We start from the raw sequence: 25,492 nt of genomic DNA on the forward strand, positions 1-25,492 counted from the left end.
CATTTATTCCCACTCGCTCCACTTAAACTAAAACTCATGTCTGTGTCCCAACAGGAGAGAAACCCTTCAAATGCAAGTGGGAGGGCTGCGAGAGGCGCTTCGCTCGTTCTGATGAGCTGTCTCGTCACCGTCGCACCCACACAGGAGAGAAAAGGTTTGCCTGTCCCATGTGCCTCAGCCGCTTCATGCGTAGCGACCACCTGGCCAAGCATGCCCGCCGACACCTGGTGGCCAAGAGGACGTCCTGCTGGACACCCACTCTGCTGGCCCCTCCGCAGGACGCGTTTTGTCCTCGGGGCTCGAGCTCTCTCTGAACTGAGGGAGCTTCAAACAGAGACCAGTGGAAAACTTGTGAAACTGTGACGTTGGTCCTCCTTACTGTAGATGAGTGTCGGGCCTCGCACAGCGCTGTTGAGATGGGCTGTTTGAAACGTCAGAAGTGTTTTTGCATGTCACCATCCAGTTGATTGCAATTGCAGAGCACTGCTGAAATCAAGAAGCTACATTATTTCCAGCTTTTGTTGATTCACTGTTTCCTAATGTTCAGTTCCCTACCCCTGATTTGTTGTTCTAGTTCAGTGGTTCTCAAACTCTTTGGGGATCAGTAGTACCCCCATTCCCTGATTTCTGAAGCCAAGTACCACCTTTATCCAACTACAACATTTTGCTTAGAAAATTGCAAGAGAAAACTATAGCATGTGATGCAGTGAATGAATGGTAACCCACCTTTGGAAGAATATAACATTAGCTACAAAATAAGAAATGGAGGGAAAGAGCTGCAATTAGTGCCTACTGAGCAGAGTTATTTTAACCTTTCATATATTGTCATGATTTATTGTTAAATTTTTCCATTTTCCCCTTTCTCTCAAGTAGGCTACGCCCTGTAGTACCCCTACAGGGGAACCACTGTAAAGTTGAACATGAACGGGCCTTTGAGACTATGGCTGTTTACATTCGTACCTCAAACTACTGTATCACCTTAAACTTCAGAAAACTGGAGTCAACTAAGCAATTACAACGAATTTATGATTGTGAAAGGTAGGGTAGTTCTAACAACTGTAGATCGCATTCTGTGATGCCATTTTTTTACATGCTACTTGCCAAATGTGTTTTTATTTTTTACGTTTTAGTGATTATGACCAAAGAATGTTGGGATTATTTTTGTAATGAAACAATTTTGCACAAATCTGTTTTCTTCCTGAGAAAATAGAATCTTTATTAAACATAAAAGCATTGCATTGATTTCTTATCTCTTGGTCAATAGTCTTCTGTATAATCATTGTTATCATCTGAGTTGACGTTATGTGAGTGGAAGGTTAATAGTTCTGTGTTTCATGTAATACAGGGAAAGTTCACCTTAGGGGTCACCACTGCGTGTACATGGTGTGGTAGACTATTTTATTCCATAGCCAGGACCGTGATCTCCTGTCTTTTTCCCCCCTATGCAATTATAGGGTACCGCAGGGATGTGTTTTTGTAGGCTTAACCAGAAATCGTGGCCATTTTGGTTCGTCAGTGGAAGGGATTTCACTTACTGCATCAAATAAGGTCTGGTTAACAAAAGTTTATGGAAGAGCGAATTTGGGTTCAGCATTTTCAGCAGGATAATCTTCACAAACGTTATCACTTTTGTGCCTATTGAAGCGTTTTCTAAATCACGTAAATAACCCCACATTTACATTCCAAAAGTCATAAAAATTATTAACGTTTGTGAAGATTATCCTACTGAACCAAAATCCACGCTCCCATAAACTTACCTTATTTTATGCATTTAAGTGAAATACCCACTAAAACCCCATTCACTTTTCCAACTAACGAACCCGGATCCAGATTCATTCCTGTGGTGCTCTATTGACTTATTCACTTTCTTCAATGGTGTACATGGATGTTGACCACCATGTGAGAGATTAGTTCCCTGAACCAAATCCCCTTTAGCCTATGATCACATTATCCAGGATGAGAATGGGATAAAGTCACCATGTTGTAAAACCATTTTTTTAGAGGGAGAAAATGAAAAAAGATGGGTATCAATAATATATCTGTGCAATAGCGGCAGGACTTTACTTCAAACATTTATGGTATTCATAGTATTGTTACATCACCACACGGTCATCTTGGTTGGAAATGCATGTGACATCACAGGAATACCACAAATTAGGGATGGTTATCAATTATCGATAATCGATCGTTGAGGAATGAATTCGATCACGTGGATTTTTTTCAGATTTTTTTTTTTTTTTCAAACTAGGTTTGGGTGGAATTCGTTCCTCCTCACCCCACTCCATTGCACAGCCGACTAACGTGAGGTGGAGCTTCATAGTCTCTAGTTTTCTGGCTGGGCGGGGGCCTTTGTGCCAACAAAACTGACTGTGGTTGTCAACGTTACCGCGGGTTTGACTCCGCTGTCAGGTAAGCTGGAAGACGCCGATTGCCTTACATCATGTAACCTGACATGTTTGTTTACCTGGCCACAGCGCTAGTGTCTGATATTCTTACTACACAGCGGCATCTCCATTATAGCTGGCCGAGAACGCGCAACGTTATTACCAGCCCAGAGTAAAAAAATATATATATTATTATTATTATTACGCTATCGATAATCGATAATTGATCGTTAATTTTCCCGAATTTCGATTATGGAAATTGTTCAAAATGAACATCCTACCACAAATACTTATAGAATAATAAAACACCAATCCATAGTAATTCACAATCCAGTCAATGAGGTGTTTATTACTGCTCATAACTTTGACAAGCACAGCTACAAGTTAATAACAAGCAACTGCCCATTTCTAGTCATGCCTTGGACAAAGGTTGGGAGACAAATTCACAGATATGGTACAAACCTTCCAGGTATACTTGTACAGTCAGGAATAACATTCATCCAACACAATCATAAATGTTGAGGGGGGAAACAAAGACATTTTTGAACAAAATACAATATAAATATAAATCGACATGGCAAAAAGTAAGTAAGGGTTTAGCAATACGAAGGATGCTTTTCAAAAAGCGTCCCTTGCTCATCGGTTGCTTCCTGATCCCTTAACACTTCCCTTGTGCCATCTCCAGCACATTCTGTCTAATCAATCCGTTTTGCTATGCAGAGGCATAACAATTACCTGCCGGACCTTACCTACCACTAGTCTAGGGGCTAGCCAAGGCAGCACTCAGCACTTAGGAGAGAACACACTGAAACACCAGTTAACTGGTGAACACTGAACAATGAGCTTTCCATTGCTTCCCAACCAGAGCAGACAGCAGTATAGTAATGAATTCCCTCATGATCATGCTGCCCATTAGTCACTTTCACTCCATTTACTGCATCTAGTGGATGAGTAAATGCACCTTCATCTGTGCAGCCGTGTAGTGCTGCAATCCTACAAAAGAAATTTAAAAAAAATACTGATTATAGATGCAATAACGGAATCAAGCTTTTATCACACAACAAAAACTATACAACCAAACAAAATCATAAATATACATAAATAGTAGTGAAGCCTCCAAAAATGTCTAAAAACCGTGTTTCTGTTTAAATACGCTGCTTCACTCAGGGATAGACGTCTCACTTTACAAGCCTGGCAAACAGCAATGGATATAGATAATATATATTTCAAATATAATCAATTAAAATCAATTATGCCTACTGTATATGTGTGTGTAAACGGCAATGCCACGGGATGCCCAAAGCGAAGGGAAGATTCGATCTTGCCCTTTTGAGTCGTTCATTTTTTTTTGCATACTAATTACTTAACATCTACTCTGTTTATTCAGGTCCAGCCACATACTACTATACTGTACATTGGTATTTGCTAATTCAATTCAATATGGTCCCGGCAATTTCAATCGCTATCTTGTCCAGTTCACCCCAGTGGAATGTAGACCAGAGGAGGCTGGCAGCAGTATCCAGAGGGGAAGTTAAAAGCCTTTCTGATCTGACTATACTGTAGCTAAGCTGGGACAGAGAGGGCAGCCTCTGATTGGCAGGAATTGAAAAAATAAGGGACCAATGAGAAGTTTTTCAGGGTGATCTCCTGGGTGACACCAGTGTCTTGCATCTCAAACCTGTTGGAGGGAAAGAAACAATATGAAGCAAGGACCGAATGCTGTGCCTTTGTGCACTGAACAATTTTGTCTTTCCTTCAGAAGTTTATTTGAAATTGTGAACTCTAAAACACAAATTAAGTGGTCCATTATATCTATAACCTAGCAAGCTGTCATACTATTCACTCAGATTTTACCCTCCCAGTTACTGATTTCCTCACCAGTCTGCAGAGGAGATGACGTAGTAGACGGGCGGTGTGGGTGTGTCAGGGGAGGTGGAGATGGGCTGACCCACACTGTAGGCCCCAGCATGGGTAAACACGAGCCAGTCTCCAATGCTGAGCTCGGGCAGCAGACAGTGCTCCACCACCTGGTCCATGTCGTCCCCAGACGGACCCCACAGGCTGCTGCTGTACACTGGATCATCCAGGGCTGCATTCTATTAGCACACAAAGCAGAAAATGCTCATGAACAAGGCAAGCAAATCAATCATTTTCTTCAGAAATTATTTGACACCTGCCTGGACATAGTAGTGGCTACAGATGGAAACTAGCCATCCAGGCTAACTCTGGCTCACTTACAGTTTTACTGTTGATTGGTGTGCATTGTCCCTGAGAAAAAAAACGAATAAAATAAAAAAAACATTTATATGCACAAGGAATTCCCTTTTTAACACCATTACTCAACTAGCCTGGCTCTTAGTTGACACATCTAAATGTTACAACTGAGTTAAAATTATCTGGGTAAGCTCATACTCAAGTATCCAGGACATATTGTACATACAAATGCCTCTAGATCCAAAGCTTTTCATAATAGGATGATACCCAATTAATTACGACTTTTTATTTTATTTTTTGGGAGTGGGGGGGAGGGTCCTGCGGGGAGGGGGGTTCTGAGTGAATCTGGTTGTGTATGTGGTTGTATAGGTTTTATGTAAATGTTTGTTTTTTTCTTTCTTGTAAAAAAAATCGGCTGAAAAAGTTTATAAAAACTAGAACAAGTCACCAACCCTCTTACCGGGAGACAGGGCTAAGAGCAACGCAGTCTTCAGGGATAGGTGTTTCAAATCGATGGTATCGACGGGCTCGAAGGGAGGATCAGAGAGCCCCTCCAGCACCGTGACCAAGTCCCATTTTGGAATGAGTAAGCATGCCAAATGGCAATTTCCTCAGCGTCTTGTTCAGAGGCCTGAGGTCCAATATGGGCCGCATCGATCCGTCTTTCTTGGGCACAGCGAAGTACCTGTGGTAGAACCCCAAGTGCCTCTCCGCCTCCGGTACCAGGCATACCGCCCCCTTGGCCAATGGGGAGGAGACCTCCTCCCGCAAAATGGCCGTGGAACCCTCGTCCGCTCGCTAAACGGGAATTCCGTTGAAAGCGGTGGGGGCGGGCAAACTGCAACGCGTAGCCCTTCTTCAGGGTAGGCAAAATCCACGGGGTAGGGGAGCAGACTCGCTGGGGGGGGTAAAAAGTGTGAGGCCCGAGAGGCGTTCGCAGTCAAAGGACACAGCGGCATCGTGCGGCTTTCGCTGGCAAGGGGCACTCCAAAGGCAAGGTCCTCTTGGGAGCTCCAGACCGAAGTGGGATCCTGAGTCCAAATGACGGTGGGCTTGACCCTGCCTTGTCCCCGCTTATGTCTGGGTGGAGGTCGATAACGTCCTCAATGCTGTACGTCGAGCCTTGCCCCATGGACATCGCCTCCTGGCTGTCCGCCCACTGCTGAGAGTGGAACTCCACCATCCTGGTGTGGGCAGCAGGCGCGCGCCCTACCGAAGCAGGGGGAGCGGTGAGCGGGGGCTCGCGATGGCTGGCGTCCAGACGCGCTGGGCGTGCCGTCGCCGGGCACATGCCCATGGAAAAAGCAGGCCCGATAGTGGGAGGCACAGCGGAGGCAATAAAGTGGGTCCGCGAGTGCGTGGTCCGCATGTCTGGGTCCTAAGCAGGACACGCAGAGCCTGTGGCAATCATCGGGGGCTAAGCAGGCCCCACACTGGGAGCACAGCTTGAGCTCCCCGACCGCCACGTTAAGCTTCTGGCATACTCTTCGCGCACGCGCTGGAGGCGGGGCTCAGAGGAGGGCGCGCGCACTCTGCGCGGGCCAAAACAGAACATACTCAGTGCGCAGCTCCAGGCTCCAGGCAGTCTGAATGAAATTGAATGTAATGTTCCCAATTCTATGTATTAAATTATAAAAAACGACCCCTCCACATTTGGGAAGGCTAAGCCACACAACTAGTTCGTTATAATCGAACAGCATGCTTTGAAGGCGACTTTACGACGGTGAGGACTCAATCACAGCAGATATCCGCTGATAGCCTACCACTGAGATCTCAGGCACAGGCAGCAAAACCGACGCGCTGATAGAAAAATCTCCATGGACGCGCCGCGCTGCGCTCAGGCCTCGCCCCCCGACACGCCCCGTGCGATGTCGTCATAATCGCCGTGCGCCCTATGCGCTTGGCTGGGCGCGAAGAGTATGCCAGAAGCTTTACGGTCCATGCTGTAGTTTAACGGAGGCGAAGCAGTCCGAAGCTAAGCGAAAAACGGCTAGGCTATGTGTTGCTAGCTAAAAGTCCGGGTAACTGGGGCTAAGCGGCAACACGTGCAAAGAAGCAGCACTTAGCTTACTTGCTCTTGGAGAGCCGGTGTTCGCCAGCCGAAGCGAAGGTAGTCCGCAGCTGGAGATGACTCGACAGATGACTTTTTCTTTTTTCTTTACTTCATCCTCACTATCTGTACATTAGACAAGATGTACCAAAATTGGACTGAACTGAAGTTCATTGGATCCCTAGCTAAATCGCCATTGGTATGTTGTTTTTGTCGTGTTGTTATGGGGAGGGGGAGGGCGGTGGTTTGTATTTTGGTTGTTTGTGTTTTAATTTGGTTTGTGTATGAATGTGCTAAAAAAATAATAAATATATTATTGGGGAAAACATACTCGAATTACGAGAAACCCAGTTAACATCCTTGGGTTTCACAGTCTGAAGCTCAGTCACACAGAACCCTAACTTATACAATGCAACAATAGGCCAGAGAAGTTTGGCTTTCACTGCATTATAGCTGCACACAGGGGGATGGCAAAGCTGCATCTGATTTGACAAATGAATCCTGTGACATAGGGGTGCTCCGATCGATCGACACGCGATCGGAATCGGCTGATATTGGCTCTATCTGCTTTGATTGGAGCTCTCTAAAAAGGCAGATCTAAAGAGCCGATCTGAGGCACGTCACGTGAGACAATTAAATATGCACACGGTGCACAGCGCACCTAGAATGACTTCAGCCCTCTCTCTCCCTCTCTCAGTCAGCGTAACAGACACACTCACTCACACACACACGCTCTGCCCCATGCAAGACGCACGCACGCACAGGTGCCGCATTTGTAAATACCGGAGGATCAATAAGCTTTCACGGTAACGTTCTCTTATCCGTATTGGAGAAATTAAGAAAATATATTTCCTATAATTGCTACATAAAAGTTATCTCACTGTTTTATCTCTCATTTTACCTCTGATTAGAGTAAACATTATCCAGCGGGTTTGGTGTTCCAAGCCGAAATAAATCGTCAGAGCATCATCTCAGCTGTCCTTCAGAAATGCAGTTTTCCGTTCAGAGCAGGGGGTGGAGGGATTTAGTGATTTGATGGCGAGTGTGGCAAGCAAATAGTGTCTTGCTTTATTCAGGGGCATATTGAAATGAGGCAGAGTTTACTCACCTATTTTCAGTTCAACTGAAAAACCGATGAGGGGAAACAGTACATAGTTTACCCACCTCTGTAGTTTTATTCTCATTTTCATTTTATACATTTTATTTATTTTACTCTACAGGAAACCTATATTTGTTCAGCTCTGTCTCAGCTGCTCCAAATAAATGCTGTGGTTTAAGTTGGGTCTCTAAGAGAGGGCAACAATAATAAACAGTTGTCAATTCATGATAATACTTTCTCATCTCTTAACTTTAATACTTATTATACAATGTTGGTAAGAATAGATAAATAAATAAATAAACAAACAAACAAACAAACAAATAAATAAATAAATAAATAAATAATGCTACATGATAAAAAGAAGGTTTCAATCGACGCCGTGATCGGTGATCATTATATCGGATCGGCAGATACTGATTCCAGCGATCGGTGATCGGCCCCAAAAATCCTGATCGGAGCACCTCTAGTGTGACATGCAAAATGTTTCATTCCATTCTACATCTGTAAATTACCCACTTCCACAGGTGCTGACACATACATTTCAGCAGCAACTATAGCCGTGTTTTTGAAGTCTGTGATATTTTTTTATAGTGACAACTTCAAGTAACATTGTCAGGAATATCAAAAATATTCCTTTGGATCATCATTTCTTTCCCATGTATTAGAAGTAACCTACCATTGTTCACTCATAAAGAGAGCTGGTAGCTGGCGGGTGACAGTGATATTCTGTTAACTATTTTATATATATTATATACTGTATATTCATGAGAACTGGGATAATGGGTCAGAGGGTATCAAAGATACCGTGAAAAGCTTAAGAACTTGACAGGAGTAAGGCTGATAGCTGGAGCACATATACGTAGCCACGGACTTGATTAGGATTTGGGGTTTGGTTACCAAAGATGCTATAAATATGGTTGCACCTTGACCCATAGAGAAGCTGTGACACCAACTCACCTTGTGCCCAGATGGTACAGGAATCAGTGTGTCAGTGAGTTTGCTGGCAAATGATCCGTACACACCCTCGTTCATGTAGTACTGGAACTCTGGCTCATCGTTGGGAGATGGCTCATCTGTGCACAGAGATGGCAGACAGGTATGAGAGGAAGAAATTGATTTAGAAACATTGCTTTATGAATCATATTTTCATTTCTGTGAAATGCGCATGGTTCTCTTTGGCTGGACTAATAGTTTGATTGCTTCTGTGACTAGAAATCCTCAGACGTAATATTCCTCACTGTGTATTGACAGTAGATATGGCTTAATATATTTTAAAATTAATATCATGTCACTGACCGTGTGCCTGGTCCTGGCGATCCCGTGCCACCATTTCCTTGGAGATGATGTTGACTGCCAGAGTGAAAGCAGATGACACAAAGTACCTGCCAGGCTCAGCAATGATGGAGACCCCAGTAGAAGGAGGGAAGTATAGGTCCACCACTGACATGACCGCACTGTTAATCTGCCACAGAGATAATGGTGGTAATAAGAAGTATCCAAAATAAATTATCTATGCCTTTCACACTCAGCCGTAATACATTACTGAGTTTAATCACATTGTCAAGCTGAGCAGGAAGGGTCAGCTGTGACCTCTCACACAACAGGTCAAGGTGGGTCCTCCTGACAGTAATATGTAAAGAACAGATGGAAACACACTGACCTGTTCCAACTGAGTCTCAGACCCGCTAAACCCGCCTCCAATGTCCAGGATTTGCATATTGAAGCCAATATCCTCCTGAGGCAGAAACAGATTGGTAAATATGTAACCCAAATGGCAGTGATTGGCTGAGTGGTTAATGTTTATGGACCTGTCACCAGTGCCCAAAACACTAGGGCTATGACATGAGTAAAGACACATGGGGCCCTATCGTCGCAAAAGCGGTAATTTTGCGTTTGCGCTTGTTTAACGCCGCACGCAATGCAAATTGGGGGCGTGCACAAGCGCATTTGTATTCTCCCTGCCGCACTATTACCTCTATGCCCGTTATAATTGGGCATGCATGGGGTAGACGTGCCCCATGCATGCCAAACCACTGAAACCAGGCGTGTCCGCGCAAAATGCTTGCTTTCTGCTATCGCCAGAAGGCCGCAAATTCTTTCCGTGCATGCAATTTTAAGAGCACCTAATAGCAGCTCTTAACCAGCTCTTAGCGCATAAATACCTTGTGCGCTTGGCGCACCACTATTCTACACGCTGTGCAGTGCAGACCTTTTGGATAGGTCATTATGCACGGACGTGCCAAACGCCAGGACGACAAATTCTGCTGCTAAAATTGGGTAAAGGCAGATAATTCAGTGAGGCAATCAACTATAATTCACTGAGAAACTTTGATCATATCGCAAAGAGTTAATGGCAAATGAGTTGAGAAAACTTGGACATTGTAGCCTACTTGCAATATTCACCTTCACCTATCCCATAACCCGGAGGGTCGTTGTCGACAAGCTCTCTCCATCTCTCTCTGTCCTCTGTAGCTCTCACTGTTCAAGAGTTTTAATTGAGTCCACTCAGTCTTGGATGTTATCCTCCCATCTTTTCTTTTGTCTCCTCCGTTTCCTGCCTCCTTGTACAGTGTTGCAGGATGGTCTTTGCAGGCCTGATGATTTGCAATATTATTGGCAATCGAATGTCCCTGTTTCCCCGTTGCAAACATGTTTCTAGTTTCCAGCCAACAAAAGAACCCGAATTGCATCAAATCACAGATGTTTTTAACAGGTATATGATGTGATGGTGTTATTGTGAGATATAGGCCTATCCAAATTACGCATGGGGAGAATTACAGCATATATGCCTCGCGCAAACTGTATTACAGCGACTGCGAGACGGGAATCTGATTGGTTTGATTGATGTAACACCCAGGCATTGCCAGGCCACACCCGTGAATAATTCTGGTGGTTGAGACGGCCCAAATTCCGTTTGCGCTGTGCACAAATGACTTGGCAGTTGGCACGCCTCCAATTTGCGCCTGCGCCCGGTGCCGTGCCGAGTTCCGCACCCCTGCGAATTGCATCCCGACCATATATTGGGGCTGTTTTAACTTCAAACAGGGAGGTCACATCTACCAAGACAAGTACATCATTTTTAAACAGTTACGTTTCTGTACATATCATTACAATATGCTCCCGTGAGGTGGGGATGCATTTGGTGGCGGGGGTGCAAAACTCGGCATAACACCTGGAACGCAAATTGGCACTTGCGCGGGGCGGACTGCTATCGTCCCTGCCGAAGAGGCAGGGGAGATAGCTTAACTCATTGAGTGCCAGCCACTTTTGGAGAACGGATGCTCCCAGTGCCAGAGTTTCAGAGCGTTTTCAGTGATTTCTCGAGGCCCACAGAATATTGTGTGATATTACTATGTAAACACTGAACACGCACAAAGAACGATGAGACTCTATTCTATCATCTGCAAAAAAAAGTTTATTGATCCCATTTTCCGTTCTTTAGTTATGAGCCGGAGAAGATAGCTTGATTCATCCAAAAACAGCAATTTTTTTCTAGAAGCTGAGATAATTGGCCTTTTGTGAAATTAAACATTTCAAGCACATCACTGACTCTGAAGCTAATCTTTTCTAATGTAGTCACACCTCAAAAATAATTTCCTTCAATAAAACAGTGAAGGCCAGGGAATTCTGTTTGGCAGAATAATATTTTTTAGCTACAACCAGCAGCGCTGGCCCCTGCGTGCGCTGCTGGTTGCAGCTTCTTGCTGGTCTTGATTTGCTGCTGGTGGGCATCGGATATTCTGGCTTGCGTTTGTCAATCCTGTCCTGCTGCCTGGGTCTGTCTGGGTGTTGCGCGCTGCTCTGCGTGCCCCCCCCCCCCCCCCCCCCGCCCCGCCCCGCCTCGCCTCAACTGCACACTCCTCCTCCTGTCTGTGGTGGCTCTCTGCTGAGTTTGCTGTGCGCACAGTGAAGGGACATCGACATCCTGCTTTTTTACAGCGTTCCGCGTGTGTTTGTCACCGGCAACGATGCTTCCAGTTGAGAATAATAACAACTCCACGGTGTGGATGTGCGGATGTGCTGTCCGGCTCAATTGTGGGAGCAGATTGGCTGCTGCAGGCACAGCTGCAGTAACGTGCTTCAGCATATCGATGCATACGGATGCGATGCGATTTCCGTTTCCATAACGACTTCTTCTTTGTTTTTTCCTTGCCTTTCTGTTATGTGGAGAGCACTGTCGCCACCTAAGGGTTCTGTAAAATAGGTTAGACACATCCAATAGCTATAATATTTGTACATCAGAGGCAGAAGGCTTTGATCGACGCCCCACCGTCAAAAAACGCAATTGACGAACATGTCCGTCATTGGCACTCTACGTTACTATTTGAAATGACGAACATGTCCGTCCTTGGCACTCAATGAGTTAAGAGGCGCGCAAACCGGTGCGCAAGCGATAGCGCCTGTACTGTAGGATGTTTAGGGCCCATGGTGTTCAGTGGCCTCTATAACTACACACATAACATTTAATTAACATTACTCACTCCTATATCAAAGACACAACGGGCATCAGAGACGGCATGAATGTACGCCTGGTTGTCCTCACAGGAGCTGGAGATGTGGAACCTGTAAAAACAGAGGCATAATAACATGTTTAGTCTTCTTCTTCCAATTAATTAGGTATTCACCGTTGGACTGTACACAATCTGTACTTGCTCTACTTCAAATCCTTTTAGAACCAGCCATTGTGCTTTTCTGCAGGCCTCACCTGACCCCTACCACCTGTAGACCCAGCTCCTTGGCATTCTCCAGCAGATGCCTGCAGTTCTTGAGGGAACAGCCGAACGTCATGCTCATCTCTTCCTGGCTGGACGCTTCTGTCGACACCTGTATCAGCAGCCTGGATCAATAGATAGGAGGGAAAGAATGAAGAATGAAACCACATGATTTTATTGGTTGATTTTATTGGAGTATTTATGTATTTCTTTCTCGGTACATGATGACTTCACTACAGATTTTCAAAGAAATCAAAGTAATGAGATTTTGATATAAAAAAAAATTGAAAAAATGGCATAAATTGTCAAACAGGTAGTTACATAGTTAGAATGAGCAACAACAAAATAAAGTTATTTTTCATTTCATTGTGACTTTGAGGAGTACCTACTTGGCAGTGGGGTGGCAGCGAGCAATCTTGCGTAGCTCTGCTTCGTTATCACACACCAGGAGGTCAATGCCATTTTTTGCAGCATACTTAATCTGGGAGAGCTGTTTGCAAACACCGCTGTAGATGATGTCTTCAGAGGGAATACCATGGCTCTGCACCAGCTCTAGTTCAGACTGAAACAAAAAGACATAGACAGAGCAATACGCAATTAAGGTATGAGGGAGTAGTGAACAGATATTTCATCATACCATGATGTCCTGTCCATCACACATGGTTCTAATGGACAAAATATTAAAGAGGAAGGTATTGATGATGCTGAGGTATACTGACCACTAGGTGGTGCTATTAAACCTATACTAGAGATAGATACAGTCGGTCTGTGTGGGAACGCCCACAAAATGTTACTACAGCTGGCGCACCAGACTAGTAGACGGTGGGGGAAACCCCTGCATATATCTCAATGGGCTGTCTCACCAAAGGACGGTGCTGCGGCTTTACACTACAGGATTGGGAATTCAAGAGCAGATACATAGACGTCTTGTTCAGAATGATGTGCGTTTACTGCGGGGGTTAAATCCCCGATCCTGTCTGCCTGGGCTGGGCTAGCAGCTAAATGCTAACTATGCAGAATGGGGAGAATGGAAGGATTTCCCCCATGCTGACCCATTGACCATGCGTCTATGACGAGACACCGCCTGAATGTATTGTGGCCAAAAAGTCTTTGTAACTACTAATCCAAACAAGTGTCCTAGCGCTTTCTAGGTGCTCAGGTAGATGGATGAGGTGTATGTTAGAATGAATTAAACTACGTTGACTTAAAAACTTAAAATTTTAAAACAAAAAAGAGAACTGTTGACTTAGCCACTACAGTTAGAAAGTCACTGAGCTACTTCCTGGTATGTTTGCACCCAATCTGGAAATCCATCAGTTAAAAAAAAAATTAAGCGGTGAAGGTTTTGCTGGTCGGACCCGTGCGTGCGTGCCTGCGTGCGTGCGTGTGTGCACGTGTGTGTCTTTCACTGGCTTGGAGCCGCAGCGCCTTCTGACTCCAATCTCACTTCCTTCCTCAACGTTTGAACCAGGGGGAAGGGCCCTAAGCTAAATCTCATCCACACATCTCATCCACGCACATCCCGTGCTCAAATACACATAGGGCTCTATCTTCCCAAAAGCGCTAATTTAGTGTTTGCGCTCGTTTAACGCCGTGCGCAATGCAAATTGGGGGCGGACACAAGCGCATGCCTGTGATAATTGTACTGGGCATTGGCTGCCACAAGCCAAAGCAGGCGTTTCAGCGCTAAAATCTGGGATAGATGGCATTACCCTATCGTCAGCAGCGCGCAATTACTTCGCGCTAAGAGCTTTGAAAAGGACCTTATACGCGCAAATACCTCGTGCTCTCGGAGCGCACCCGTAATCTCCGTGCAGCGCAGCAGTGCAAAGTAGAATTCCTTTTGGAGATGTCATTACGCACAGCCTAGACATCAAATTATGCTGCTAAAATTGGGTATTAGCAGATAATTCAGTGAGGCAATCAACTATAACTCACTGAGAAACTTTTATCACATCGCAAAGAGGGAAATTAATTGAGAAAACTTGTTGGACAATGGACATAGGCTATTTACCCCCATAACCCGAAGGGTCGTTGGCACCACAGACGATCTGTCAATAAGCTCCCTCTGTCCTCGCACGAGTGAGTACACTCTATTACGCATGGAGAGAATTACAGCATATTGCATGCCTCGCGCAAATAACCATTGCGAGACGGGAATCTGATTGGTTTTGATTGACGTAATGCCCAGCATTGCCTGGCCACGTCTGTGAATAATTCTGGTAGTTAAGACCGCCCAAATCCCGTTTGCGCAGCCATTTTGGGGCGCAGATGATTTTGCACGGCTCTAATTTGCGTCTGCGACACGTGCCGTGAACATTTCTGCATCCCCACCGAGAATTGCATCCCCAACATATTTCGGGGCAGTTTTAACTTAGAAATCAGGGAGGTCACGTCTACCAGACAATTATATCACTTTTAAACAGTTACATTTCTGTATAAATCATTGCAAGTATGCTCCTGTGAGGTGGGGATGCTTTTTTTTGCTGCTGGGCGGGGGAGCAAAACTCAGCAGAACACCTGGCGGACGGCGCAAGGCGTGTCATGCCGAGTTTTGCACCCGCGCCGAGAATTGCATCCCCACCTTCTGTGAGCATATTGTAATGATTTATAGAGCCCGACCGATATTATCGGCCCGCCGATATTATCGGCCGATATTGGCGATTATCGATATATCGGTATCGGTAAAAAAATAATAATTATCGGCCGATTTTTTTTTTTTTTTTTTTTTATATATATATATATATAAGTTATAGACAGCATGGACAGCATGTTGTGTATATTTGATATTTTTTCTTAACTATTTGTTCTATTGTGTTTTTGTATTTCTAGTTATTTATAATTATTAAATTCCCAGTTAAGTTTACTGTTTCATTGCATTGAGTTTATTAATAAGCTGTAAAATATCCTGCCTACATCACATATTTCAATTCATGTCAACTCAATCATATCTTTGTCAAGTGTTTGATATTTGAGGGTTGCTGATGTGGTGCCTCCTCTGGTCGTTAAGGGCGCCTGTTCGGAGGGAGGGGAACTCGTTGGAATATCGTGATCCTCCCACGTGCTATGTCCTACCGGTGAAGCTTCCCCTGTCAGGTGAAAAGAAGCGGCTGGCTAACTGCCCATGTGGAAGCATGGAGCCAGTTTTCGGCTCTCCCCAGATCGGCAGAGGGTGGAGCAGCAACCAGGATAAATAAATAAAAAATGAGCACTAATGGGGGATTAGCACTAATGGGGGATAAATATTTGATGATAAAAACAAAAATAAAATAAAATAAAAATATCGGCCGATATTATCGGTATCGGTAATTTTTTATTCCCTAAAATCGGTATCGGTATCGGTTTCAAAAATCCCATATCGGTCGGGCTCTAATGATTTATATGGAAACTGGAATGCTATCTTCTGTGCCTTAAGGCAAACAGGTGCGCAAACAGGTGCGCAAGCGCTATTAGGGGATAGCGCCTGTCGGAAGATAGAGCCCATAGTCACTTATAGAAGCATCTGCACCGCTTAGAAATCATCTGTCTTGAGAGATGAGTTTGCATTAAACTAGAGCTGTCTCATACTACACTTCTACTGCACTGCCTGCTTGTATGAGTGCACACTGCATTTCCCTTATGCAAGGCTCTTTGGCCTCTGAATTAAGCAATGCATAGTACTGCATACTATAATTCAGCACATTTCAAAAACTGTTAAGTATGAAAGAACAAATTAACCAACCAATCAATCAATATACACAGAGCTCAGCTCTTATAGAAGTGCTACTAACCTAATATGTTATCAACAGTTACTGTACAAGCCAGTATTCACAGCAGTGTAACAGTGCTAAAGTATACATTACTATAATACTAACACCCAACACATCAAATTAAGCTTAATTACTGCAGTCAAAATCAGAACTGTAGGTGTACCGTAAATTCCGGACTATAAGCCGCACCTTTTTCCCCGTTTTTTGGCCTTTTTTGGCCCCTGCGGCTTATATAACGGTGCGGCTTATCTATGGATTTAAAAAAAAAAAAAAAAAATCTCTCTTTTTTAGCACTCTTTCTAACTATAAAGCCACTTCTGTTTTAATTTCCTCTCTTGCCCTCTTTTCACCACACTGTATGACACTGTATGACACTGTATGACACTGTGTGCACTGTAAATAACAACACAGGTGGTGTTGTGTTATGTTGTTTTGTTGAAATGTTAATAAATGGGAGCATTACATATGGTAATTAAACATTAAAACACAAAAAAAAAAAAAAAAAAAACATTAAAACACCCGCGGCTTATAGTCCGGTGCGGCTTATATAAGAAAAAAATAGTCAACTTTGAAGGTGCGGCTTATACACCGGTGCGCCTTATAGTCCGGAATTTACGGTAATTCCATTTTCATGAGACATATGGCTTGCTTAAACTGTGGAGAAGACTGAAGTTAGAACAGCGATCACACAAGGTGGTATTGGTGGATGGAAGCCTTGCAGTGGTACCTTGTTGCTACATATGAATCCAGTGCCAAGGGCAGCAAGAACCTCGATAACAGCCGGGCTGCTGTTGCATCTGACAGCGTAGTAGGGCCGAATCTGGCCCATGTGGGTTCGCCAGCGAACATGCTGCCTCATTATCACTCCCAGGTCTGCCACAAAGAACGCATTCTTCTCAGCCTGAGGAAGAAGAGAACATACATGTTATACAAGCGAGTTAGAGAAAATTCAATTACAGCTAAAACATAAATGCCATAGTCATTAATTACATGCCAAACTTTAGCAAAAACATATTTGAGCCAGGGCCTGTGTTTTAGCAGGCATCGGCATGAAAAAAGTTACGGTGGTTTCACAAAAACATCACACAAAAGTTACCACATGCAATGACTTGTATCAGATGCTACAACTGTACCAGTAGCTTCTTTTTGGTTGGTCATTCAAGTAAATCAGACTGAAATGTTACGTTTTAACTGCAGACCAGACCAGTAGCTTCTTTTTGGTTGGTAATTCATGTAAATGTGTAAATCAGACCGAGATGTTACTTCTTAAATGCAGACCAGTTGCTTCTTTTGATTGGTCATTCATGTAAATCAGACTGAGAAGTTACTTCTGTCTGCATGCAATCCAAGGTGGCTGCACGGCACGCACATCGCCTCGTTTGTCTGTCCTTTGAGATCTGTCGTTCTTTTGTTTGTAAAGTGAAAATGTACTAGTGTTGCATGTATAGAGCTGAACTCTCTTGGATATATAGCGGAACTCTCTTTTTTTTTTGTGTTGTATTATTTTTGCTTATCTGATTGTCTTGTTTGTAAATGTAGGATGTTTAATGTTCTATGTGGACCCCAGTAAGAGTAGCTTATGCTTTGCATAAGCTAATGGGGATCCTAATAAATCAAATCAAATCAAACTGCATGTTTGAGACAATTCTAATCTAAGACAGCAAGAAATCCAGATGTACAAATCTCTATGTTTTTAGAGAGGTTCATTACCAGGGTTTGTTCATAAATGTGATTGTCAATCACGTCGCTGAGGGCCGTGCCTCCCTCCAGCAGGTCAATGGAATACTGCGGTTCATCAGTGATTCCCTTCATCCTCTCAACCGTGTTCTGCTATCCAATAGGCATATAGAATATGTTTTCTGCTATCCAATAGGCATATAGAATATGGCTCGTCCAAAGTGGTCCTGCTTGCACCTCTCGAGCCCCTGGGGTCCTAGGCTTATGCAACAAACTGTACAAGAACAAGAGAAAAGTTAACATCAGACATGAAGTTCAAGAGGCAAAACAATTCAAGCTGTCTTTCTCCAACTCGTTTCTAGATTATTCATTAGCTGTAACCTAAATGCTAAACCTTTCTGATCAGATCCCCAATGAAACAAAGTATTTTCGGCGAGCAACCAATAACAGCACAGAATAGATGCCCCGTTATGCAGTGGCTTTGTGGAAGAGGCCTATTCATCTGAACAGCCGCTGTGAAAACATTGACTCTGGGGCACAGGGTTCGTTTACTTTACCATCAATTACTCCCAACGATCATCGTAAATCCCTGAGGTGGTGACCCGTAAAGGGTCCTTTTGATGGAATTAACCAGGGTACGATATTGGCGGCATCGGTGTCACAACTCCACTTTGATAATGTTACACAATGCATCAGAGGGCCACAGTGGTCACTGGTCAGGCCCGGACCAGATGTGAAATGACTGTCGTTTTGGGAGGCTCAATAGGGAGACTAACAATGTGCATAGACAGACTGCCTAGAAGGCCCGTTGCATGGTATACTACTGTGACATGGCAGGGATCACTGCTATAAAAGGGGTGGAATTATTTAAGCTATGTAGGGCTGCACAATTAATCAAATATTAATCATGATCAAGATTTTGCCTTCCCACAATCATGAAAACAAGAAAATCAAGATAAAACGTGCCGCATTCCGTTGAGCAATGTTGCTCTCGTTTTGTCTTGTGTTATAAATCCAGCGCACCCCTTTCCATCACAGTGGCGCGCTCTGCCCCTGCTCCAAAGCCCAAACATGCTGTTGTGTGTGTAGTTTCATTTCGAATCGAGAACCAGTGTATTTGTCTATTTATGTTAAAACTTTTCTCAGTAAAAGATGACAGTTCGAAGAAATCCAGTGTTAAAAAAAATGTTGTTCAATAAATGCATGATGTTCCCAAAGTCAAATAACAATTGTGTTAAATAATCTTGATCTCAATATTGATCAAAAATAATCATCATGATTATTATAATCATGATGATTTGACCATAATCGTGCAGCCCTACAGTTATGTGTACAAAGGGCTCAGTTCTTAGCAGTCAGATCACAGGTTAATCAATGTCCAGAAACAACTCTGTGCCAAAAGTAGAACTAACTCAAAATGACCATCAGCAGTGCCAGTCAGTCATACTAAAATCTGCTAGCTTACATTATGTACACTGACAAAACTTTTCTTTAATCAAACACCAGGAAAAGGTTAAAACCCTGCCATCTCTTTTATAATAAATCAACTAAACTAAGACTTTATGCGACTTAGAAAATGCTTAACTATGCTGCTTGCATTCTTGAGAGGGGCAATGACTTGGGGGGATATAGCTGTAATTAATCAATTATAGCCACAAAAGATAAGACTACAACAAGAACTAGTATGGAAATTGACTTAATATTTAACATATTAGCAGGATAAATATCTCTAACAGAATTGGACCTTGTGTTACTGCAACAAAATCAGAGCAAGTGACAAGATACTTCAGATAGAAGTAGCCCAGAACACCACGTCCCGTTGAAATAGGAGTGCTGAAAATAGATCTACAATGCTAGATCTGAAATAACTACAGACTGTTTGTGATTTATCTGGGACATGCTGCTTATTAATCCACCCATGTATTCATCCTGTCACCTATTTCTGTTAAACTATTTGTCACAAAGCATAAAACGAGCACATGCAAACACACTCATATATACACAAATGCAAGAGAAAAGAGAGTTCTGCTTGTATAGTTTTATTCTTTTGGCATACCCAGAGTCCAATCTTCATGTCACCCCTCATCTCAGCTACTCACATGGACGAGTCCTGGGATGGAACTCCTCCACTATCAGCTAGGATCCCAAGGTGGCTCGGCGTTGAAGTCTAGCCCCTCTGGATAGTTGTACACCTGCAGAGACACAGATGGGAACAGGGCACATAAATCAGACACTGACAGAAAAAACACTCTGATGATGAGGGGTCCAATCAATGTTTTCCAAATTCACACACCTAACTCTCCCTTTGCCATGTGTGGCAACTAGTGCAATATCAAACTCAAATTTAAAACTGGTAAAGGGGATTAGAGTAAACCGGCGTAGACAAATGACTGGCAAGGGAGGGAATCTGTGACATGTTACACACTGCCATAGAAAGGGGATAACTTTACACTGATGACAAGCAGTCATGTGGTACTGGGGGTTTAAGATTCAAACATTAAGACAATGCTAACCACGCTAACAACATCTCGTCAGCAATCAATACTTTCAAACTGTTGCCAATCAGAGTGAAGGGCAGTTTATAGTAGAGCGATTTATGATGGTCGCCACGACCATTATCATATTCTGTCATCGATGTCCATTGGCTCAATATTGTCATTTAAAAACATAACATAAGCAGTTTTGGGTTTTGGCGAATGTTAGGCTAACCTAGCTTGCCATGTTATTATAGCGATGCTTACATTTGTAACGTTAGCTAAACGTAGTAACTACATTACAGGATAGGTATTCAACAATGCCATAATTAAGAATTAATCCATTAACGGTAGGCATTTTGCAAATCAATAATGATGGTAGTCCTAGTAACGCAAAGTTGATCATTTAGCTTTGTCCGCAAACTAGACCGTTAGCAACATGCTAGCGTCGTTACTTACGTGTGCTGGAAGCCCAAAGGTGGGGATAGAACGTTTATTCTTTTTGGGCGGAATTTTTAAAGAGTAACGGGGTTACTAAAATAGGAAAAAATGTCTGCCATGGACGCGGTAATCGCTCGATTTATTGTTTTTTTGTCGGTACGGGCTATACTGCATTTATACGGCCGAACAGTGTGGAGGTCGAGCGCGGTGAAGACTCTAGGAGAGACGGACGGACACGACACAGACAGACGTCAAGCTCGCCTAAATTAACAGTAAGTTTCCGGTTAAAATATCAAAATAATATACAGTATATATTTTTATTATAATTATAATAATTATTATAACAGTATTAATATTATTATTTTTTATTATTACAGTATTATTATTAGTGCAATGCCCGTTCCCCCCATGCACCCCGTGAGCGCTCCCTCCCCTACCACACTGCACTCCGTCAGGTCCAAGCGCACTCCCCTGTCCCCAAGTTTGAAGTCAATTCGACAAACCGGTTCTCATGTTTTAAACTAAGAAGATTCTGCAACTCCCCCCCCCCCCCCCCCCCCCCCGTTCCCCATCATGGGTACACATTTACCCATTCCCCTTCCCGGCCCCATTCATACATCATGCTCTCCCACTCTTCACCGCCCCCCGATTGGTGCACTACCCATTACACAGTGCCCGTTCTCCTCCCCCTTGCAATGAAAATGTAAAATATAGCTCCCCCGTGGGCGCATTTATTTAAAAAAATTCTCGCACTGCAGTCGGTCAGCTCCCCCTAAGCACACTCCCCTGGTTTCAAGTCGATCAGACCAACGGTTCTCAAGATACGCGAGGGACAGACAGAGAGACAGACAGACAGACACAGCTCCCCATTCACCCCCACCTCCCCCTGTGGGTACATCCACCCATTCCCCTTTGTCCCATTCATACATTATGCCCCCTCCCCACTGGTGCAGTACCCCTAGTGCAGTGCCCGTTCTCCTCCCCCCCGTTCTCCTCCCCCTTGACATCACCGATGATGTCACAATGCCCTAAAATGACCTGTGAAAGCCTGAAAATGAGAAGTATGATGATTGATTTGAATCCACAAGTTAATGGTAACCTTATGGTAGATGGTATATGTTTCACAGACAAAAAATGTACTAATAATTTCATTAGGAAATTATGTCAGGAGTCCACAACACCTACTGCCAAGTTTTTCTGGAATTCTAGATTAGAGAATATTGATTGGAAGGCAGTTTGGAATATCAATAAGAAGTATTGTGTTACCAACAAGATTAGAGAAGTTTCTTTTAAAATTTTACATTTGATTTATCCTGTTAGCCAGGTACTTTCAAGGTTCAGGATTGATATTGATGGAATATGTGTGTTTTGTAATCTTGAAATTGAGACCATATGTCATTTATTTTTTGATTGTTTATGTGCAAAATTATTTTGGATAGAGATAGAGTGTTTCTTCAAGGAGCTGACTGGTCCAACTGTTCACTTAGAAAAAAGAGACATTATATTTTTTTATGAAAAGAGTGATATTGATTGTAAAAGATTATTTATTTTGAACCTTTTTATTTTATATGGGAAATACTATTTACATAAGTGCAAGTGGGCTACCAAGAAACCGCACATCCAACAGTTCAAAGTTGAATTTGGACATTACATTAAAACTTTATGTGATCTCAAGAACAGTAAAGCCTTAAAAACTGTGAATATTTGTAAAGATTTAAATATTTTTGTTAATGCCTGAGTTTATTCTAACATGATACCCCTGTTTGTTTGTTTGTTTTGTTTTTTTTATTTTGTTTCTATCAAAGTAGCATACTCTGTATTGATGTTTAATGTATGCTTGTTGACTGTATGCTTTGGAATGAATCAATAAAAAAAAAAAAAAAAAAAAAAAAAAAAAGCCTGAAAATGCAAAATATCACTGTAGCTCCCCCCGTGGCCGCATTTGCACTGCACTCAGTCTGGTCCCCATAAGCGCACTCCCCAGGTTTCAAGTCGATCAGACCAACGGTTCTCGAGATACGCAAAGGACAGAGAGACGGAGAGAGAGAGACAGACACTACTGGAATTATAGTTTACCCAAAATAATAATAGTAACATAGCAGTACTATCCGTACCACTGACCAATGCAATAGCCAAGGACTGAACATAGACATGTAGCCTACTGCCAGCCCTATAAACGCCAATGTCTGTCACTGACTGACTGATGGAGTTACACCATTGATCGGCCGTGGCACGTGGCACATCCATACACAGTCCAGCCATATACTAGGTTTTGACCTAGTCTTGATGTAGCCTGACATACACCCATCCAGAAACAGATCTGAGCAAGTGAATGATTCACTATAGATTGAGGGGAATAAGTGTGGCACTTGTGAAAGTGCTCTGATTTTCAATTATATATATTTTTTTTAACTCCGCTTTTGGAATTGACATATTATCACAATATGAATAAAGTGCAGTACCATTAGCTCACCAAAGGCGTCAAGCAGGATTCAAAGAGGGAGCCATCGAGCAGCGAGGGAGGTCCGCGCGCTGGCACGAGGGCCAAGAGGTCCGGGAATACGGCGGTCGAAGAGGAGAGACCGAGGCGGCCAGAGGGAGGAACACTGTGGAGGGGGCGGACCCCCGAGTCTGGAATTTGTGTAATATTCTGTGAGAGGCAGCAATGTGCTGCAAGGCATCCAGTCTGCCGGAAAGCCATTAGAAGAAGAAGAAGACATTGCTGGACACTGTTTACATCACTATCATAAGGACTGGTAGCTACTACACTACTTGACTGTGAACAATGCCGAAGAGGAAGGGACCGGCACTCAAGCCATATTGGCTTGAGCCAGAGAAACTCAGCAGCGAACTGCATCCAAATGTCAACCCTCTATCCTCTCCTGCAGGAAGTACACAAACTGAATGTCAACATGAGGACAGACGAGGCTGAAAATTAGTTCTCCTGCTATCTCATTGGCAAAAAAAAAAACACAGGAAAGTCAGAATCAGAATCACTTTTATTGCCACATTCTGCAAAATTACATACAAGGAATTTGTCTTAGTGTCAGGATGCAGCGTAGCGGTCATGTCAATATTCAGAGATAATTTGAAAAAAGGAAAAATAACTAAAAGACAATCGCAATGTTGCAAGTACAGTCCAATACAATACACGAGTAGAAGGAGTGTTCAGTAGGCATTAAATATGAATTTACAGTCAAAGTTAAATAGGCAAAATTGAGGCATTAAATGTATATGAGTTACAGTCTAAGCGTTGCACGATGTAGTTAGTAATCTGATGGTGTAAAGTTCTGGTGGGAAAAGCACCTACTTTAAGTAACGAGTGAAGTCCAGCTGCTGTAGCTGCAAAGTGATGTTTGATTGGGGGGGGGGGGGGTCATGTCAGTGGGGAGGATTCAGCTGAATTATGGAGGAGGTAGTGGGCTTTGTGGGGGGTGTTGGTAGAAGGGGCTTTCGGACCTTGTTGGTGAGGCCGATGGCGGTTGGGAAGAAGCTGTTCTTGTGGCGAGAGGTTCTGGTCTTGGCAGACCTCAGTCTCTTGCCGAGGGGATGTTTTGAAGAGTTTGTGGCCAGGGTGGCAGGGGTCAGCCATGATCTTACGAGACTGCTTCAGTGGCTGCATGCAGGTCCTGAAGAGATGGCAGGTTGCAGCCGATCACCTTCTCAGCACAGTGAATGATGCGTTGCAGTCTGTTAATGTACTTGAGAGTGGCAGCAGCATACCAGATGGTGATGGGAGGAGGTGAGGATGGACTCAACGATGGATGTGTAGAAGTGCACCATTGTTTGGCACTTTGTGAAATTCAGGTCAGGATTCCTCCAGGGTACTTGGTCGAAGGATCTGAAGACTCTGGTTTCTGAGACTTTCCCTAACCTACAAAATAGATGTGGTGACAAAGACAACCTTATGAAAGGCACTATACACTCCTCTGAACAAGGACATCAAACACATCAACAACATGTGCTTAGATGAGTTCCTTGGAGAAGAGAAAGTCTTCTTTTCAGCTGACTGTTCTGGAAGACAATCACAAAGATTGTTTCGTGTTTAGTCAGCAAGTTCTTTAACTCGCTGACGCCCTCTGGACTGACCATGCCAACAAACTGAAAATAGGAGCTCCAATCATGCTGCTTAGGAACCTACAAGTAGGTCCTGACCGTACCCTCAAGAACGGCACCGAGATGGTGGTGGTGCCGATGATGGACAAGGTGGTTGAATGTGAGATTTCTGCAAGGACAAACAAGGTGAAAGGATCTTCCTAGCAAGAATTCCTCACCATGACAGACATGATGAGCTTCCCTTCACCTTTGTCAGACAGCAGTTTCCAATCAGATTGGCTTTCTCAGTTACCATCAACAAAGATCAAGGGCAAGACAATGACCGAGTTGGCATCTACCTACAGTATACCTCGTTTGCTCATGGCCAGCTCTACACAGCCTTCTCGAGGGTAAAGATAGCCAGCAGTGTGAAAGTATTTATTGAAGGTGATGAGGAGGGAATAACAGACAACATAGTATATATAAGGAGCTGCTGTAATCCTGTACTCATACAAACATTTCCATAATATGTTGCGCCTTGTGTTGGAGACACCCTGACATAATGCAACCGGAACTGGGGGCAGATAAGTCAAAACAATGAACGCGGACGTGAATTGTGTGAACAAACAAGTACAGTATATCAATGACATGGACATG

The 25,492-nt window shown here is 43.5% G+C and overlaps 1 protein-coding gene across 2 annotated transcripts; it reads right to left on the reverse strand.

Moving 5' to 3' along the window:
• Window positions 1–2,731: 2,731 nt before the first annotated feature.
• On the reverse strand, window positions 2,732–20,966 carry LOC310780510 (antizyme inhibitor 1-like). Of its 2 annotated transcripts, none has more exons than XM_083641081.1 (12): window positions 20,819–20,966; window positions 19,985–20,077; window positions 17,919–18,159; window positions 16,936–17,109; window positions 12,849–13,021; window positions 12,453–12,584; window positions 12,229–12,310; window positions 9,408–9,482; window positions 9,044–9,209; window positions 8,705–8,820; window positions 4,263–4,480; window positions 2,732–4,062 (listed from the first exon to the last, which is right to left on the reverse strand). In XM_083641081.1, exons 3-12 carry the CDS (start codon window positions 18,018–18,020, stop codon window positions 3,948–3,950), a joined length of 1,353 nt encoding a protein of 450 aa, XP_083497207.1. In that variant the 5' UTR covers window positions 18,021–18,159; window positions 19,985–20,077; window positions 20,819–20,966; the 3' UTR covers window positions 2,732–3,947. The 2 variants fall into 2 exon arrangements, with proteins under 2 accessions (XP_083497207.1, XP_083497208.1); XM_083641082.1 differs by having other exon boundaries at window positions 19,942–20,077.
• Window positions 20,967–25,492: the final 4,526 nt, after the last annotated feature.

This window comes from Poromitra crassiceps (assembly GCF_964638095.1).
Source record: "Poromitra crassiceps genome assembly, chromosome: 1".
Lineage (NCBI taxonomy): Eukaryota > Metazoa > Chordata > Actinopteri > Beryciformes > Melamphaidae > Poromitra > Poromitra crassiceps.

What these genes read in the sequence shown, in the direction of transcription:
- LOC310780510 (XM_083641081.1), bottom strand. Translation starts at nt 18,020, where the DNA reads ATGAAGGGAATCACTGATGAACCGCAGTATTCCATTGACCTGCTGGAG. An exon ending in GATTCATATGTAGCAACAAG is followed by an intron (nt 13,022 to 16,935) that starts GTACCACTGCAA and finishes TTTTTGTTTCAG; the next exon opens with TCTGAACTAGAGCTGGTGCA. An exon ending in GTTGTGTCTTTGATATAGGA is followed by an intron (nt 9,483 to 12,228) that starts GTGAGTAATGTT and finishes TTTCTGCCTCAG; the next exon opens with GAGGATATTGGCTTCAATAT.